Below are 20,334 nucleotides of genomic sequence, written 5' to 3'. Positions count from 1 at the left end.
ACACACACACACACACACACACACACACACACACACACACACACACACACACACACACACACACACACACACACACACACACACACACACACACACACACACACACACACACACACACACACACACACACACACACACACACACACACACACACACACACACACACACACACACACACACACACACACACACACACACACACACACACACACACACACACACACACACACACACACACACACACACACACACACACACACACACACACACACACACACACACACACACACACACACACACACACACACACACACACACACACACACACACACACACACACACACACACACACACACACACACACACACACACACACACACACACACACACACACACACACACACACACACACACACACACACACACACACACACACACACACACACACACACACACACACACACACACACACACACACACACACACACACACACACACACACACACACACACACACACACACACACACACACACACACACACACACACACACACACACACACACACACACACACACACACACACACACACACACACACACACACACACACACACACACACACACACACACACACACACACACACACACACACACACACACACACACACACACACACACACACACACACACACACACACACACACACACACACACACACACACACACACACACACACACACACACACACACACGCACACGCACACACGCACACACACACACACACGCACGCACGCACGCACGCACGCACGCACGCACGCACGCACGCACGCACGCACAGTGCTGCCATCGCTGGGCGTCAGACATCCGCTAAAAAGCAATGAGAAATCCGCCATATTCCGCTAGATTCCAAAACATATCCGCTAAATTTCCCGCTAGGGCCTATTTTATTTAAAATAACAGTGCGATTTCGTATGATAAATACCTTTATCATTCTTAAAAGCTCCCCAAAACTACGAGAGCTGAAATAATATATAAAAGAGTCTTCCAAGGAGTCTAAGAGAACACTTCAGGTTTCAGTGCTGCGGTGGTCGTCATTGGTCAACCTCATCACAGAAGAGGCTAAAAGTTATAAATGTTCACACTGATGAAAAAAAAAAAAAAAGAAATCGCAGGTCAACGAAAAACACATCGAGGTCTTCGTCGCCGCTGTCGTCGTCTGACACCATCTCCACAGGACCGCTGGTACTCGTTGAGGGACCAGAAAGGTGACTTGGTTGCACATACGTTGCAGATGTCCCGATCGCACTAACAACTGCTGCGGGAAGTTCGTAATCAAAACAACTTTTCTGGTGTCACTTCAGTCCCGCTCTTACGACGAGGATGGAGTTTGTTGTTTCGGGCTTCGGCTTGTTCCTCATCTTGGATTTTACTATGTTAAGCTGACTAAACCTCATCCCTACTTCGGCATTTGAATACGGCAGCCCGAGCGTCGACATGGCAAATCCGGCCATCTCGGCGAACGGGTTTTCGCCGCAGGCGTCCTTATAGAAGTGAACTTAACACCAGAACGACTGCGTGGACGATATTTGATTCCAGTCCAGGAGGGTGATTTTGCTCCACTGATTTTGAATTTTTTCGATTGTCTCAGAGCCGTTTTGTAACCTCACGGATTTGTTTGTCTGAGATAGGCGGAGCAAGTGAACAGGAGTCCTCCTAACCCCTGAAGTTAAGCAATTTCTGCATTTTTAGAGGACACGGAAATGGTTTCTTGCAGGGCGATTTTGAATCGGTGCACTGCGTGAGGTATCCGCCAGAAATCCGCTATGTATAAAAATGGCCCGTCAAAAAATCCACTAGCCGCTAGACTAATTTTTTCCCCGTCAGAATAAAATGAAATCCGCCAGATTTAGCGGAAAATCCGCTAAAGTGGCATCACTGCACACACACACACACACACACACACACACACACACACACACACACACACACACACACACACACACACACACACACACACACACACACACACACACACACACACACACACACACACACACACACACACACACACACGCACGCACGCACATTCATGCCCACTGGCACGCGAAAAGCGTGGGGTTTGTTTGCATCATGGTTTCGATATCGGGATTGCGGATTCTGTCCCTTCCCGCCACGGGTGCTATTGGGCAGTGTATAATTTGGGTCCGTTTTATCCGATCGGGGCTGTCACGTAAAAGGCCAGCTTTCGAGTACTATCGCTCTTACGCAAAATTTGATTTGCCTAGAAGCTCCCCTATTCGGGCTTAGTGACTAAAATAAAGGTTTCAGACAGCTATCTGTCCGCTTAAGACGAAAGACAGCGAGGTGTTTCTTGCCATGAATATGTTAAAAGAGAGGGTCGTAAGTTCGAGGCTTATTGTAGCCGCCGTTGCAACCTGGTGCCCCCCTTTCACACCTCCATGCTCTTGTGTTTCCAGGCGCGCCCAAGCACGAGAGCTTGCCAACAGCGGGTGTTCAAGTCGAAGCGCAGCGGCAGCGGGAGCAGCCAGCTGACCGGCCGGGCGGGAAAGCCCGAGCGTGTGAACGGGCCTTCGCTGGACGCGCGCCCGGAGCCATGAGCGGCTCAAGGCCCCGACAGGCAGCGCAGCAGCAGAGGCGACAAGCCCGAGGTGCGACCGCGGTGGGAAGCTGCCGCAAATGTGTGCCAGCGCCAGCGACGGTCCTCTTCTTTCCCGGAGACTAGACTAAGGCTCCGGACCCCGGCGCGCTCTTCTCTTTTCTCGCCTGCCTGTGCGTAACAGCCGGATCGAGAATTCCTCAGTCGGCGACCCGTGGTCCCCATTTTCGTGCCTTTCGCCATCCGGAAACAGTGACATGTGATTCGTCCATCTGCCAGGAGCCGCAGCATCCGCCCGTCCGCCCCTCTTACTACTTCCCTGAGTCGCTGTGTCAAGAAGACAGTGGTGCGTGTGCTTGTGCATTTCTGTGCGCGGTTACTGTGCGTGACGCTAACGCAGCAGTGGATTATTTTACTCGGCCTCCCCAGGGATCAAAGTGTCACTCTCGTCCCTTCTTCGCTCTCTGAGGTATGCCTCTTCCGTGTCACCAGCCCAGGAATAGAAAAAAAGAAAGTGTGATTGCATTTTTCCTGTCTTTTTCAAGCATAATTTCCTTTTATATGAAGCATGCTAGCTCTGGAGATATATTCAGGTGTTTGACACGCTTTTTGCGAGGCGGCGACGCTTCACCCATTTGGTGGATCTAGCGTGCTCTTCTCTGAAAGAAGTGCGAGAAACGAGCCACGATCCACCGACCTCTGCAAACACCCTCACGTGCAGTGCTGGTGGACTGTGGACTGTCCCTCTTCGTGCGTGTGTGCCGTGAGTGTTGGGAGGCTGTGCTTCTCGACGGAGGTCCGCACGCAGCCGCCGCATGGCCGGATACAACCAGCGAGAGTTCGTGCAGGCTCTGATGAAGAGCCCCGAGGCGAGGACGCCCCACGTGAGTCGCTCGACCCTGCCACCTATACTCAAAGCCCGCAGGTTGTTTTTAATCCGCACACATTTTTACCAATCGGCGCGTAAGTACTGCCGTTTCTGAGTGTATGTCACAGTCCGCTTCGTGGTCGCTAATTAGAGGTGGGAACAAGCATCAGGTTTGGTTGGTTGGCTGAAGAACCAAATTGTCACTGTGGAGGAAATCAAAGTAAAAGGTGCTGACGGCGTCGTTGTTGAGCCGTTCCCGGCGTCTCAACAAAGTAAACTCGTTGAAACGAGGAAATAAAATCGTAACTGTGAGCTCTTTTTCAGCGAAAGCTGCTAAGTTGGCCGCCCAAAATCTCGCGCTGACGTCGAAATGACCCGCGTCATTGTCGTCCTTGTCGACGCGTGGTCATTCAGCAGCACTGCGTATAGCTTTCGCTGCATTCCCTCAACGCGTTGCGTTGGGATCCGGAAGTTGTTTTTCGTTAAGTTTTTATTAAGGAGGCAATTGAATATGTACTGATGATATCTATTGGGCTCGTCAACCGACCTAAATGTTTACGGCTCTCATTGGGGGCCCTGAAATGTATATGTTTTCTGAGTATAAGTTCCTGCTGGGCTAGTTGGTGAGTAGTTCCCATAATCTGAAGCTCAACCAAAAAAAAAAAACACGGACGGCGAACACAAAGTAGACAGGACAGGCGCTACAGGTAGCGCCTGTAGCGCCTGTTGGAGACAGGTAGTTTTTCTGCCAGAATAAATCAGTAGCCAAGTTTCTATTACATAATACCTGGCTAGCACTCGAGCACCGGCTTTTTTATTCATGGCTCTGTTAGGTTGAAACTTGTTGGCTTTGACGCATGGCGTTGTAGCGTTTCAGTGAAGCCAGCTTGCAGTTTATCTAGGTGTTGGGAGGTGGCGAACATCATTCCGCTTCACATACTTTTCCTTACAAGGAACTGGCTTTCGTCTTGAGGGGTAAAAGGTTGATGCCATTTACAACGAGGAAACTTTTTCTCGGTGTCGTTCGGCTCCGACTGGCAGGTCTATCGGGCTCTCTACGGGAATCACATTATTTGTGAGGTCCAACTGATGCTGGTGCTCATTTTAAATTTCCAAATGGACGTACACACAAAGGTAAACAGCTGAAAGGGCAAATAAGAAAGAAAGAGTACACTTGTGTTAGCTTTGAAATATTCCTACGCTGCGGCCGGTGTGGGTTCCTTCCTTACCAGGTACGGACCTTTTCATGCGCCAAAATCGTATTTGTCCTTTGAAGTTAATCGAATAATTGTAAAGTGCGAAATAAACTAATGGCCGCCAGTCGAGTTTAGCTGTAATAAACTTCTGTCAATCCTCCACTAATAGCAATGAGAGGACGCTAGTCAAAGTTTACTTGACAATTAGCTTATCTCGCGTATTGCTGCAAAGGCTGAAATAGATTCACTAACCAATCTCGGTCATTACTGTGTTTAATGAGCCCGAATCACGCTTTGGGTTCAACCCGCGACCTCAACGTCACAAGTCCTTCGGCGAGGCACCGGGAACACCAACATGGCCTACATGCCATATGATTCACCACCTTCCATTTTATTCATGACTGGTCAAGTAATGCATAAGTCAAGGAATTAATCCGGCGATATTTTCATTAGCGACCTTGACCAGGACAAGTCGGGAGGCATATCTGTGTGTGTGCTCGGTCAGCTACTGCATCTTTCAGTCGCCGCGCTGTGCAGACGAGAGAACTTCCAATCGACCTAATGCATCACGTGTCTGCTGCCCGCCACTGATGGTGGTAGGACACCCTTTCTGCCGAAGGGGTTCGTCGAGCCGCATTTTGCGATTGTAGGAACGATATATCGACCTGGCCAGGTCTCTCAGCATCGTGAAGGTCAGCCGAGAGCCATTTATAGCCGTCCTGGTTATAATTCAGGAAGCATATGTTAGGTTATTGTTGTGTTCTGATTGAGCTTATTTAGAGGACCATAAGATAGTGTATGCCTTTATTAAATGAGGGAGAGGTATAACTGTCGTTCTTCATATTTTTACGGCCCACAAATTTAATATTACTAATTTTCTTTAGTTTTTTGTTTTGTTTTTTTGTCTGACCTTTCTTTCCCGAGCTCGGCAGGAGCTTAGTTCCTAAAAGAGTTTAAGACTTCCGCAAACGGATGTGTGTGGCCGTTCTATAGCACATCGCGACATGCCGCTATTGTGAAAATAGCAAGTGACACTTTCCTTCCCAGCCTTTGTAGCTACAATGATGCCATTGTCTCTCTCCCCATTGAACAGGACCTCAAGCTTATTTACTCGTACATGCACGTCCTGGAGGCAGTGTCCTCGCTCAAGGAGGCCAACATCCGGGCTCTCTGCAAGACTGTGCGCTACGAAAGGCACGATGCCGACGACATACTTTACTGGTAAGATCCTTCGCCTGTCTGATTTTCCCGCTGTGACATTCTCGCTGATGTGGTCATGTAGTCTTGCGCCCGTTTTTTCTGGCATGTTGTTAGGCCGGGTTCAGGCTGTTTCCGCAAATGTCGTAATAACTTTAAAGAATGACGTCATTTCACGTCTCAGCCAACCGAACTGCGTGACATGCCGTTTTTTTGCGTCCATAGATCACGATATGGCTTTTGCGTCGGTAGTCTGAACATAGCCTTAGACTAATTTAGACGTAGAAAAATGCACTGTTTGTCATGCACTGCGTGCGTATTCGAAATTTCAAATCGAATATCTTTGTTATTTGATTCGTGTTACACGCGACAATCTTAAATTTACTTGCAGAGAAGCGTTCGATAGTTGATTTGATTGATTGTAGGGTTTAACGCGCCGACGCAACGCAGGCGATGAGGCGCGCCGTAGTGGAGGGCTCCGGATTAATTTTGACCACCTGGGGATCTTTGACGTGTGCCGAAATCTCGTACACACGGGCGTTTTTGCTTTTCGCCTCCATCAGAAAAGCGAGCGTTCGATAGTGTTGGGATTGTTAACAGATGCATCTAAATTTGCGAACCGTGGGCACTTGGAACAACCTGAAAAAGAATTGCTTTTTATTTTTTTATTCACATAATTCTGTTAGTTGCGTGCACATTACACGGTTTAATCGAAACAGAGAAGCAGTTTCAGTTTCTCTAAGGGCCCGGAGGGGCAGTCTTTCTGCGTACGGACACGTTTATCGTATAATTTTATCCATGGAGACACACACACAGACAAAAAAAAACGTGAAAACACCTAAGCACTTCTTATTGGTTCTGAATGCGAAAGCATAGATGTCCAGTTGAACGCCTGAGGGGCTTTTCTTCCGTCCCACGGTCTCGAAGGGCTTCGTCCTCTCGCCGCTTGAGACGCTTTGCTTCGCGATCCGCTTCCTCCATACGCTTTCGAATGGCTTCGTCCTGCCTCCAAGCGCGTTGCGCCCCTGCTCATATTCGGACAGTTGATGACAACAGTGAATTTCACTGCCTGTCTGTTCACTGGATTGGCTGCGTTCTTCGATTCCCTTATTTCATGTGTGTTGTGCTGCGTTTTATCTTTTTTTTTTTTTTTTTTTTGCTGCGAGTTAGGCTCGCTCTATAGAATGCCTCGCGCTGTGAAACGATTTTTAGACACGTGGTCGACGGCTCTTCCCTTCTCCCAACGCCAACGCCCACGCGGGGTTTTTCGCTCAGTGAGTCATTTAATGTTCCGGCGTTAAAGGAGCCATGAAGACAAAACACAAGTTTGGTTCATTCAAAAGACGGCCTCGTTAGAATCATACCGACACAAGTTTTAACGTAAAATTCGCTCAAATAAGCTATATAATTAGGAAAAAAGGGAATGACCATGCGACCCACTCGCTCATTTCCCGCAACAGAACCTATGATGTCATACCAGCCTGCTCTGCAGTTGGCGGAGGCCGGCAAAAGCAAACGCAAATTAGGCTGAGCTCATAAGCTTGCAGAACGAGCGAATTGTGTTTAAATTTAGGGTACAGTATTTATAAAGCAATAAGAATGGCGGGACAAACAGTGGAAGTTACGAAAACAGTAAACATAGAAGTACTGATGCGTACTGCTGTTGGTACTGCGCGCACTATGCTTGGTTTAGCTGCACAGCACTGTGGGGCTTTTGGATTGTCTCAGACGACACTGGCCGATTGACGCAAGCAATTAATGGTGCCTTACGTGACCATATTTGTCGAGCGAGCACTACGTTTTACGAGGCGATTATTTTCTCCCAGAACAAAAACAAGCTAAATACGGCTTGCCACGGTATGGTGGCGCCATCTAGGTTCAGTAACGCCGCCCTAGGGTCCCTCCGGCCAGCACCGCCGTACAGGGTGGAGACACCCTTTGAATGGTCCCGTGCCGCCGCAATTGGGTCGACGTGCTCAACGCGTTGTTCTTTTCGTTTCCCACGAGACCCAGCAACGCGAAAAAGATAAGATGATTCAAACTTCGCCAGCAAACCGCGTTGCGGAGATAATTTTAGCGCGGTTTTGATACATTGACTTGCTTCGGCGGCGAGCGAGTGACCCAAAATGGCGGCGCCAGCATTTACGTGTCTCCACCCTGTACGGTGGACGCGTAAATAAAGGCATCCCAGGCTGCCGAGCGGTCGGTTCCTGTGATGTCATTGCAGATAACGAAAACACATTATTTAGCGGAAAATTCCAAATTTTAACTTAAATTGATAAATTTCTCAGTCAATAAAGCATCGTTTGTATCCGGGCAAGCGCTGGGAACACTATAAAACACGAAACCTTTCGAATAAAACAAACTTATATTTCGTCCTCATGGCTCCTTTACAAATATCCAGTTGTATTTGCGACGGGCGAAAGTGCTTGCGTGAGAACGTATAACGCTAACGTTGGCTCTCCTAGCGACCTCTACAGTACGCAGCAAAAAAATAACGCGTCTCACATGTGTGTTCGGATGCTTGAACATTTCAGGTGTTCTTGCTCATTGAAAAAAATACATCCATAGTATTTTGTAAATTGAGGTCAAAACGACACAACTGTGAAAAAATGCTAAACTGGCTTTCTACCATCCCGTAAAAATATTTCTGTGGGAGAAGCCAAAATTCTGCAAATGAGAGCGGCGGACGTCGGGCAATATCACAGCGCAGACCGTGTGTGGGTGTCGCTTTCGGCCGCTTTTAGTTAGTAAGTACGAAAACATTGTTTTCCATGCGAGCAGTGGAATATTTTATTTTGCCTGCGACTCTTACTTTTGCGAGCCATCCCAGTATCAATTTTGTGACGTCACTTTCATAACACCAAAACTGCTGTTTGTTGTGGCTCATTATGAGCTGTCTCGTCAGCCGGGGATAATTATCCACCGTGCAAGCAGTCTGGGGACAGCAGGGGAAACTTTTATATGGCAGACGTGTTGAGATAAGCTTTTATAGACATATAGACAAGCTTGTAAGCGGCGGGCAGAAAATCTCTAAAAAACAACTAACTCTATGCTGCAAAGTAACCGGAAATTAAACTGCTGGCTGACTCCAACAACTGGACGATAGTTACGCCCGCGTACGCTGTTTATTAATATTTTTGCAGGTTTGAGTTTTTAAAACAGAAAATTTTACATCGCCAGCGTTGCGTCGGCGCGTTAAATCAGTCATCAATAACGAATACATTTGGAACTTTCGCTAAATCTCCATTATTGTGGAAATGCAGAATGTTACACGATTCACCAGTTACCGTAATTATTTGATATTTTTCTTATTTTTTGGTTTTTCACAATTTTGTTCGACCAATTATCTCCATTTACGCTATTATAACGGCTATAGGTGAAACTTTTGCGAAATCTGCATTATTGTGGAAATGCAGGGTGTTACATGGTTCGCCCGTTTCCGTAATTATTTTACACTTTTGTTATTTTTTAGTTTTTCAAAATTTTGTTCCACCAATTATCTCCATTTACGGTATTTTAACGATTGCAGGTGGGAACTTTCGCGAAATCTGCATTATTGCGGGAATGCCATGCGTTGTACCTTTTTGTCATTTTCTGTATTTTTTAATTTTTCTCGATTTTTAGTTTTTCAAAATTTCGTGCAACCAGTTTTCTCCATTTACGGTACTATAGCGAATACAGGTGCAACTTCTACGATATCTGCATTTTTGTGGAAATGAAGGGCGTTACATGGTCCGGGCTGGGGGGGAGGGGGGTACCTCGGCAAAGAGCGCTACGCATTAAAAAATACTTTGTATTTACAGTAAACGGTAGTTGTAACGAAAAATCTTTTTATTAGAAGTGTTTCACGATCTCCTCTGAAATGTACAGAAGCAAAGCATACCCACTTCTACCGAATTACCGAAGTATCGCTGATAACCAAGCCAGTTTTCTGTTCTGATAACTTTGTTATTACGACTTCGCACAGTATTATGCACGTAATTGACAGTAAGGATGCTGTTATTTATTTATTTATTTATTTATTTATTTATTTATTTATTTATTTATTTATTTATTTATTTATTTATTTATTTATTTATTACCGTGGACCATTGAAGGTCCATGCACGGTGAGTATTTAAATAGTATTCAAAGCAACAGATACAACGCGAACAAGAATACAGCGAAACAAAACAACAAACATAATTGAAAGCGATATATAAGATTTGTACAAGAATTCCACTCAGCTATTTGCGAGGGAAGAAAGAGAATTTAAATGTCTCAGTTCTAGCGAAATAGGGTGCTAGTGAATGAGGGTTGTGATGACGCGTTTGTCGGGACATTAAGTGTGACGTCAATGTCCCATAGTTTGTTAACAAGTTGCGCGAGAAAATCCAGGCGGAATTTTTTCCTTCGAAGTCGAAGAGGTGGAATATTGTGAGCTTGCTTAAGGTCAGAGGGGGAACCCAACGGGGAAAATTTGGAGAAAATGAATCTAACGGTTTTCCTTTGCATCCTTTTGAGTTTTTTTTTTATGTTAAGAGGGCGAACAATACCTGTGCTACAAGGCCGTTTCAAATACCTTCCGAAGAACTTCTTGCTGGACTAGTTGGTGAATTGTTGCCGTGATTTGAAGCGCAGCAAAAAAAAAAAAAAAAAATAACACGAACGATGAAACAGAGTAGACGAGGCAGGCGCTGTATCGCCTGCCTCGTATACTCTGTTTCATCGTCCGTGTTTTTGTGTTGCACTTCAGATCATGGCAACCTTCCGAAGGCCGTTGGACCGATTGTTTATCGAGTGCCCCATTGCAAATACGTAGGGCGCACTTGTGGGCGAGCGTTCGATTTCCAATTGAAAGTTGTCGTGTAGCACATAAATAAGTGATAGATAACCAAGTAGTTTTACGTTTGGGGGTGTTTTATGGTGTTTGTGCCTCAAGACGCACAGCTTGCGCAGATCAGCGGAGCAACTATTGTCGATATGGGAATTCCAGGATAGATTGTCGCTAATTGTTACTCCTAAATACTTGTGGTTGGTGACTTGCGTTAAAAGAGAAGACTTTAGCGTGTATGTGAAAGGAATGTTTTACGCGTTATGCGAACAAGAACGGATTTCTCATTACTAAGCAACATTCCCACTCATTAATATTATTTAGCCGCTTGAAGGTCACTTTGATCATTGAAACAGGAAATACTCTTGAGCAAAACACAATCATCCGCGGACACCCCGATACTAACACCAGGCAACACGACAGACACAATATCATTAATATATAATAAAAACGGGCATAGGTCCTAGTACACTTCCTTAGGGTATGCCTGAAGTCACCGGAAGACAGCCCGATTGTTGTACACCAACCGCTACGCGCTGTACGCGGTTATTCAAGTTGTTAATGATCCAGCTGATTATCATTTCTGGGAGGCCTACTGATCTTAATTTTAAAAATAGTTTGTCGTGCGGGACCTTGTCAAATGCTTTGCTAAAATCTAGAAAGATGGCATCAATTTTACCGTTATTATCAATTACTGAAGCGAATGAATGAACTATCGCTGTTGAATCATATTTCCTGACGTCATGCTGCCAAGATGTTGATACTGAACGTTCTTCTAAGTAACCAAGTATACGGTTAGTTGTAACGTGTGCAGTCAGCTTACAACAGGACGATGCCAAAGAGATAGGGCGGTAGTTTTGGGGCAGGGATCGGTCACCTCCTGTATATATTGCTGCAACTCGGGCTGCCCTCCAATCGATATGCAGCACACTAGACATCAGTGAAACACGGAACAAATCTACAAGGAAATTTCCCGACGATTCAGCATATCGCCTCAAAAATGTATTCGGGGTATCATCGGGGCCACAAGACGTTTCAGTTTTTCATTTTAACAGCATTAAAACAACACCGGGATAAGAAATGAAAGATACGTCCTAGAGGGCCAAAGCTGCAACGTTGGGCGTACAGAGATTTGAGCGGGAAAACACGCTATGAAAATAGTTATTGAAGTGTTCTGCAATTGACTCATGATCAGTATTACACACTCTATGAATTGATAGCTCTGAAACGGGCTGTTTTTTTATTTATATAATTCCAAAATTTTTCAGGTTCATTTTTTTTTTCGCCCGGCAGTGTTATTCGAAAGTAATGGTCCTTCGCGCTCTTAACTTCACGCGAAATTTTGTCGCGCAAATTGCTTAGCGGATAAGACGGAGTGTACTTTTTCTAGAGCCCCGTGATTGGATTAAGGGGAATAATGTTACGCGTCATACAGGCGGTCTGTTTTGATGTACGTTTAAATTTATTAGGTATGAAGTTACTGACGCAGAAGTAGCACATATTGCTAACACGGCTCCGAAGTGTGTGTACGTCTTCGTCGCAAAAGGTATAAAAAGCACTTTCCATGTATTCGATAATCCCTGTATCATTCGCACGAGAATAATGTTTAAAACAGCCCAACGGTGGTTTACTGTGCCTCTTGAGCCGCACGATGGGCATCGATACGCTTACAAAGAAGTGGTAAGATATCCCTGGCTGAATCACAACTGACATAGTGTTAGCGCAAGCTCTGGGGGAAAAAAAACTAAATCAGGAATAGAACTGCAAGTACCTTGGACATGTGTAGGCTGAAGCACCACCTGAGTACTGTCATGAGTCAGAATTAAATTAAATAAAATATAAATATTTACGCTTCTTGTTTAGAGAACACTCCTTAAGGCGTTCCGAGTTAGCGACAAATCACCAGCCACAATTACCTTATTTTTAGTATACTGTGCCGTCTGAGCCTGAAGTTTTCGACATAGTCAAGCGGTGCATCCGGTGGCCTGTACGGAGCATATAAAATAAGTGGCCCCAACAGCTCAGGCTGATACCCAAACATTCAAAATCAACGACTTTCTGAATGCGCTCATCTTCGAGCAGCCTGTTCACCAGTCTGAGCTGTTTGTCGGCTGATAATGACATTCAGTCAAGGTTCCGACAGTGCCGCTTCTTTTGCTGTTTGTTTCGTCACTTTTGCCCGTTCTCCCTTGGATTCATCCCAGATGTCGTCGTCCTTGTCTATTTTAAATCTGTCATAGACCAAACACACTTTTTCTCCCATTCTTCTTGTCGGCCCTGGAACCTTCCGCAACAGTTTGCGCTTGCGCAAGGTTTCTTGGGAAAAGACATTTTGGATAGTAATTTTTGATCCCTTTAGCTTCGTGATGTTGGCCAGTATAGCTTGTTTTCGTTAAAATCTTGTAGATAAACGATTATTGGCCTCATACCAGTATACTTGCCAAGCCTACGAATGCGCCGGATAGATTTGCACTCGACGTTAAGTTTTTTTGAATACGTCTGTGACCACTTTTTCTTTCAAAGTTTTGTTTGTTTCCTCTCCACTTTCTTCAAGGCCATATATAATCAAGTTAGAGTTTCTCCTTCGGTCTTCCAGATCGGTTAATTTTTGAGATTGTAAAGTCATGGCATTTACAATTGAATAAAGACTTGATTGTACTTGTTCTGTGGTTTCTAGAGACAATGAAGGTTCAGAAATCCGTTTGTCGAGTTGGGTGTACATGTTCTTCAGATTAGTTAGCATGCTAAATATGGTGGCCAGTTCTGTTTTAATACTAGCTATTTCTGCCTGGATCGCAGCTTGACCAGCAAGCAACGTTTCTAAGACCTCTTTGTTCGAAGAACCGGGATCAGCCCTGTTAGTTTTGACGTCACCACAGACAAGCAGTTTGCACACCGGAAGCAATCATACGCAATTTTAAATGCAGAGCATTTCAGTAACTCACGATGTCACCTGCGTTGACGTCCGTAGGCGTCCGTAGTCGTAGTCCGCACCCCTCCCCCTACACTATATAAAAAAAATACTATCCGGCGCCTGCTTTCGATCCCTCGACCCTGCGGGCGGAATGCAATGTACATGGTGCTCTACCCACTGCGCCACAAAGCCGACACAGAATGGAAGGCTACGAACGCGCCTTATATCCTTGACTCATTCAAATTACTGCTGACGAGCGCTCTCTCGTCAGCAGTTGCTACAAGTGCAACAACATTAACGTAACGCAAACTACTTAACGTCGTGCTCCCCCGGAAATGCTCTGCATTTGATCGTGCCCCTCGCGAGGGGGATGTTTCACTGCGTCGCCATGCGAACAGTTTGCCATTAGAGTTTCCGCCCGCTCCGGTCGGTGTCGCCACGGTTCAAACCACGGCAGGGGAGCTGCGCGGGCGTTCGTTGATCGGCGTGCGTTCTGGCGTGGTGGTTTGATGTTTCGCTTACTTTCGTAAGAACCAACCCAACGAGCGTTCCTAACTAAATGAACGCGGGTGCTGTTACTAAAAAAAGTTTACTCAGAAAGACATTTTTCGGACCTTCTAGTTGTAGGCATATTAGGGAACCACTTGGGTTATTTGCGCACTGATGGGGGCACGGCACGAACATTGTACCACGACTGTCACTATGAAATGAAGTTAACTGAAAAATAACCTATAATGGGCGGCTTAGCGTCATTGCACTGCCGGGTGTGCCGTGCCCACAAACCACGAAACTGTAGGACCTCCTTTAGAGTAGTCGCCAAAGGTACGGTTGAATATGACGAAAAAAAGTATTTTATATTCAATTCAATATTCCAAAACGTTTCTTTTTTTTTTTTTCTGGAATCTTTGTCTCCGATTCGATTCCAGCGTTTCGCTACTCGAACAACGGTAAGTTGTAGTGGTTGTAGCTCCAACTGGCTTTCCTTTCTCTTTCCTCTCTAGGGAGTTGGGTCTCTCTCTTCTGATGCATATCGGCCGTGCCCAACTGTCGTTGATGAAACGATGTAAAACTGCCAGTGACGTCACTGCGATTGTATTATACTCCAAAACTGCGTCTTCAAGACACTGCAGTCTAGCGTGACGGAAGCCGGCGTTGGACAGCGTACGTGGCAGCACGCCCGAACCCAGAAACTAACGCTTGAAATCAGTGCTCGTTTCGCAGCCACTGTTGTGCTTCATCGTGCCCCTCGTAAAACCAAGAAACTGTGGCATGTCCGTGGCCGCGTGTTGATTGCGTACAATTTTAAACGCGACCGTAGCGAAACTCTGCGTTACGGGCTGTGCCAATTTTTCTAGTCGTTTGACGAACGACCTTTGTGAAGTCTGCAGCTGCTGGCGCAACGAGAAAGTAGTCGCTGTTTTTGTCTGGCGATCCACGTATGAGCGCATGCGCCGCACCAACGTTTTCTGGAGCGCTGAAGCCGGGGGGCTTGGGCTCGTTAATGTAGAGCTTAAACTAACCGTGCAACGATTTTTGTACTTCCGAGATCACCGAGATGGCTTCCTCCAGGCGGCAGTGCAAAATGTAGGCGCTTTGCACCTCGCCCCTTGGCTCGCAACAACAGCGGAGCTCCTAAGTGGTGCCCGTGCAACAGGTTTTTACAGAGAAGTGGCGGGGGCGGTGGCCTTCTTACAGGAGCGATTCTCGTGGGAATACCTCTGCTCAGTGAAACCAAGGAAGCTGTATTGGGACCTCGTAGAGCAGACCCTCCCACCGCCCATGTACCGCCTGCCACCCCTTGGTCGGCCGAAAAGTGACGTCCTGCGGCGAGTACGGAAGCTCCCTATCCCGACCGGCTCGAAGGACTTTTTCTTCCGCTTTCACACGTGTATACTGCCTACCAAAGCAAGACAGGAGGAACGCGGGTTTTTTTTGCCGGGAGGGGCCAACTGTCTGCTGTGCGGAGGGAGGGAAACGGCCAAGCACGTATTCATGGACTGTAACACGGCGTTCTACTTCTGGGATGAGCTGCAGTGCTCCTTCAACACGCGCTGGAGAATCACTTGGACAAATCTGAAGTTCCTAGACGCGGCCTCAGAACGCCCGCTCCTTCGCGACTGTGTCCACGTAATAGGGCTCCACTCGCTATGGAGGGCGAGAGTCGACGCCGTCGAATGTACTGAACGCCCCCGACCGGCGTGGCGACACTTCGTCCAAGAGGCACAATGGGCAATTGCCGCCCTCGACGGGGATGAGGCAGACTCCGAGCTACGCGACGCACTGGATCGGGGAACGCGAGCACTCATGGATTTCAAGTCACAACAGCAGAGGAGATGGGACGCAATTTGAGGGCTAGCCCCGGGTAACGCTGGTGCCCAGTTATACCAAGAAATGGCTTTACCCAAGAGCTCTATTTTCTCCCTTCCCTCTATCCCGTTCACTTCAAACTTTGTGCAATGACACAGTAGCCCTGTTGGCAATCTCTCTTGCTTAAGTTTCACAAACGCTCTGTGACTTCGCGGGCAATACTCCCCGATTGGCTTACAGTTACTTGGCAAAGCATTCTGACCCTCTCCTCGCATGATAGCCGATCGCCTCATTTTTATGTTTAAGTGAAGCCATGTTCTGATGTGCTCGGAAACCACTGTAATCACTGCATACGGCTCTGTATATATTTGTAAATAAAGTTATTGTTACAAAAAAAAAAAAAAAAAAAAAACGGGCTGCTTGAGCCAGCGCGCGTCGAGGCCGCGCACGGCCGAACGGGGAACCCGCGGGCGCTCTTTCTCGTGAACGGCGAGAGAGAGCGCCTCCTGCCCCGCCGTGCTCTTGTGGATCCGCCGCACGGTGCGCGCCCTTTTCAGCAGGTGGCGACACATGATGGTGCCCGCGTTCCTGCAGGTAATATTGTTTCTACCTTCGATAAAGTTTATTCAGTCAGTCAGTCAGCCGTGTTCCTGTCATGCATTTAACAATCGTCAAAGGCTGAAGAGCAAGCTCGGGGAGTGGGCTGTTTCATAGCGCTACGCAGTAGCGTGAAGAATAGACGTGGAGTGCTGCAGCTCGTGACGCCCCATCCGCCCCATCCCACGCTAGTGAGAATTGGGACGGAGCCCCCGTCGAATGCGCCTGCTGCACAGGTGTTTTTGAGGCCTTGAAATCGCATGTCATCCGACTCAAATTCAGCCGCTGATGTGCTACCACACGATGTTTTTCAAAGGCATTGGGTTCAAATGACCTTTGTGTTTTTTAAATATCTTTGAAACACGACCGTTTGCTCCGCCCCGCAGTTTCTGCATGCGACAATCTCTCTCTCTCTCTCTCTCTCTCTCTCTCTCTCTCTCTCTCTCTCTCTCTCTTCTCTCTCTCTCTCTCTCTCTCTCTCTCTCTCTCTCTCTCTCACTTTCACACACACACACACACACACACACACACACACACACACACACACACACGAAAAGGGCTATTTGCGAGTAAGCTTGAACTTCAAATTACAAGTTCTTCGCGAAATTTTAGACGACAACATTGAAAACGATAAAAAAGAAATATCGAAGGACTTCATGAATTCTGCGTTAAGTCGCCTTTTTTTTTTTTTTTTTTTGTGTCGGTTAAAGTTCAGCAGTCAGCGACGTGTGCATGCATTGCTGTGACGAAATGTTTAGCTTGATGCTTAACTGGCAAATTGATGAAGTTAATGCACTAAAATATTTTAATAGTGGCAAAAGAAAGGCCTTCTTTTAATGGGAGGCACCAGGGCTCGAAACTGGGTTCAGGGGGAACGACGGAACACAGCACACTTTCAGTTACAGAGGCGGTAGCACGGCTCCCATAGTCAAAAGACACCTGCAAACTTCTGCTGAGCCTCAAACGGCTCCGGGAACGTTGGGGTTATTCGCACGTGCAAAAAGTTACAGCTCTTCCATTTGCGCTCGTGTTGCATTTGCTGTGTTATGGTTTGACTGTATTGTGGATTTGCAATGTTGAATTGCTAGGACAGTGGCCAGATCTCTACGTCACAGACTAAAGACATTAACGACTGTTGGGTGGAGGCAATGACGTCTTTATCATACGCCTCGAGTGCTGCCTGTAGGGGCTCCACTGAAATCTCCCTAGCGGCCCCTTTCGAAAGCAGCCGCGGGACGTTAGGGCCCGCTCCCCACTGTCGCCGCTGCTTTTTGGGCATGTTCAAAACTGAGATTTAACGTTTGCATGCGTTCGAAATGCATTTTAATGTGGAGCAGTTACTCTGTTCGCAAATGTGGTGTGTTTACGAGAGTGTAATCGTTTCTAACGCGATATTAGTGTGATATATTCAGACCAGCGTCGCGACGCCAACTTATTGTTATTACGCTGCCCTGAAATGTACTAACGGTGCCTCCGTAAGCAGGATTTATTTCTTCAGATGGTCATGCTACGGCTATACACTATGATGTAAATCGGTTTTGTGCACTTTTATAATCTAGCAGAGCACTCATACCTTCACTAGGCCACTTATGCTTGCCAATATTATACCTCGGATATTGATTACTACCGTGGACAAGCCAATGGGGCATAAATTTTGCGAAGGCTCAACTACAGGAGTACGATGGGCAATGCAAAATTACATTCATACTTAGGGATCACCACGTGAGCAAAAAATTAATGCTGGAATAGTCTTGTCCTGGGGTGAGGGCCCGCATTCATTCATCATCGGCTATGTATCCTCCGCGAGCAGCGCGGTGACGGGCATATAGGGTAAGCCGCGTCCGCGATTAAATGCTTCTTTAGAACATCACCATATGACACAGGGAGCCTGGAGAAACTAGCACAGACTAAAATCAGAGCGCCTTATCAGGTACTGCACTCTTCCAAGAACACCTTTTATTCTTTGTCAACTGCCTACCCTGTACTTAAAAAAATGCGTCCGCCGAGGGATCAGCTGTTCGTTGAAGCAGAAAAACGAAATGAAAGTGAACACGCAGCTTGTATGGGATTACTAAAACGTTCAATCCTTGATTTGGTTGAGCGTACCCTTCCCCATGTCCAGCGAAATAGCAGTGCGCTTCGCACCTAGTTCGGTCCGGTGAGTCCTACCTGGCTTAAGTTTAGACGAACGTGTTAACCATTTCCGAAGCCGCACTGAGGGTTTTTTTCATTCCCGTACAAGCTATTTTGTTTCTTCCCGACTTGCAGATCATTTATTATTCCGTGGCTTCATCGGCGTGAGTGTGCTCATATTTAACGAAGCAGAGCCTTGCACTGTGCTTAACATTCTCGCGTAGGTTATATTCCCTTAAAAGGCAGAAGTGGTTGTCAGGTATTGGGATAATCACATCCTCGAGACAGATTTTTCTACGACGTATGTATCCGAAACGAAGCCGCATTCATTGCATGCGCTCCAAGAAGAAACCAATTTCTTACTGTACCAGTATCACGTCTAAACCAGGCGTCAATATAATTCACTTGTGCCTGACATGTTCGGAGGTCACAGTGGTAATAAGCTGCTGCCTTCGCTGACGCCCGTAAGAGCGGTCAGGCGTGCAGATCCGCGTTCCCGCATAGCTCTTGTTGGCGTTCGAGCACTCTGGCAAGCCGCAGCTCTTTTTTGAAGAGCCCTAAATGTACTATTTGCTTACAGACATGACCATAACAAGTTGTTTAGTGCGCGGAAAGGCAAAAAGAAGCAAAGAGAACCAAAACATTGCCTGAGCCCCTATTAGCCACCCAGTGAGTGCACATCCCGTAGACGCCGTGGAGAAGCGGCGGCAGGCGGCGCAGCCATCGCCAGGCTCGAGGCGTATAACGGGGCTACGCCAATCACAGCGCGGGCTCTAGTGCGCCGCACAGGTGGCCTCTGAGGAGCGCGCGGAATTGCTCTACAGCTGCGGGGAAATGGGCGATAGACGCCGCGCGCGCCGAGCAGTATACACGATTCGGGAAAGAGGCGGCGGTGGGGGAGAGGGGTATGAAGGACTGCGGTGTGGTTAGGACTGCGGGGCTCTAACCACACTCCCTCCGTAGACTGCCATGCTTCACTGCGCAACAGGCAATGTGGGAAAGCCAGCTTAAAAAAAGACCAAGCTTACACCAATCTCGTTAAAGGTGGCTTCACCTTTAAACACAACTGCACTACTGGGAAGAAATATTCTCAGAGGCAATATAAGATCTTGTATCAACATATGGAGGCCCTCACACGTTTTAACAATGGAGCTGTTTAAAGGAGCCATGAAGACAAAACACAAGTTTGGTTCATTCAAAAGATTGCCTCGTTAGAATCATGCTGACACCACTTTTAACGTAAACTTGGCTCAAATAAGCTGTATAATTAGGAAAAAGGGAAAGACCATGCGACCCACTCGCTCATTTCCCGCAATAGAACCTACGATGTCATACCAGCCAGCTCTGCGATTGGCGAAGGCCGGCAAAAGCAAACGCAAATTAGGTAGAACGTATAAGCTTGCCGAACGAGCTATTTGCGCTTCAATTTAGGGCACGTTCTTCCTAAAGCAATAAGAATGGTGGGGCAAACAATGGAAGTTACGAAAGCACACGTAAACATAGAAGTAACGATGCGCACTGCTCTTGGTTTAGCACTACACTGCGCACTGATGCGCATTGCGCGAACTATGCTTGGTTTAGCTGCACAGGACTGCAGGGCTTTGGGGTAGTTTTAGACGACAATGGCCGATTTACGCAAGCAACGGTGTCTTACGTGACCATATCTGTCGAGCGAACACTCTGTTTCACG

The 20,334-nt window shown here is 46.9% G+C and overlaps 1 protein-coding gene across 3 annotated transcripts in view; it reads left to right on the top strand.

Moving 5' to 3' along the window:
- The first annotated feature begins 3,180 nt into the window (after positions 1-3,180).
- LOC144139959 (rap guanine nucleotide exchange factor 2-like) overlaps positions 3,181-20,334 on the top strand; it is a 583,152-nt gene continuing 565,998 nt past the window's right edge. For 2 of the 3 annotated variants that reach the window (XM_077672185.1, XM_077672182.1), the window contains exons 1-2: positions 3,181-3,501; positions 5,775-5,902. In XM_077672185.1, coding sequence (XP_077528311.1) covers positions 3,433-3,501; positions 5,775-5,902 — 197 coding nt within the window. In that variant the 5' untranslated portion in view covers positions 3,181-3,432. The remainder of the gene's footprint in view (positions 3,502-5,774; positions 5,903-20,334) is intronic. The other variant, XM_077672201.1, reaches the window with a different exon arrangement.

This window comes from Haemaphysalis longicornis, unplaced genomic scaffold (assembly GCF_048455015.1).
Source record: "Haemaphysalis longicornis isolate Haplotype H1 unplaced genomic scaffold, Haemaphysalis longicornis Haplotype H1 scaffold_1, whole genome shotgun sequence".
In the NCBI taxonomy this organism is placed as follows: Eukaryota; Metazoa; Arthropoda; class Arachnida; order Ixodida; family Ixodidae; genus Haemaphysalis; species Haemaphysalis longicornis.
This window is presented reverse-complemented; position numbering and strand designations above follow the sequence as displayed.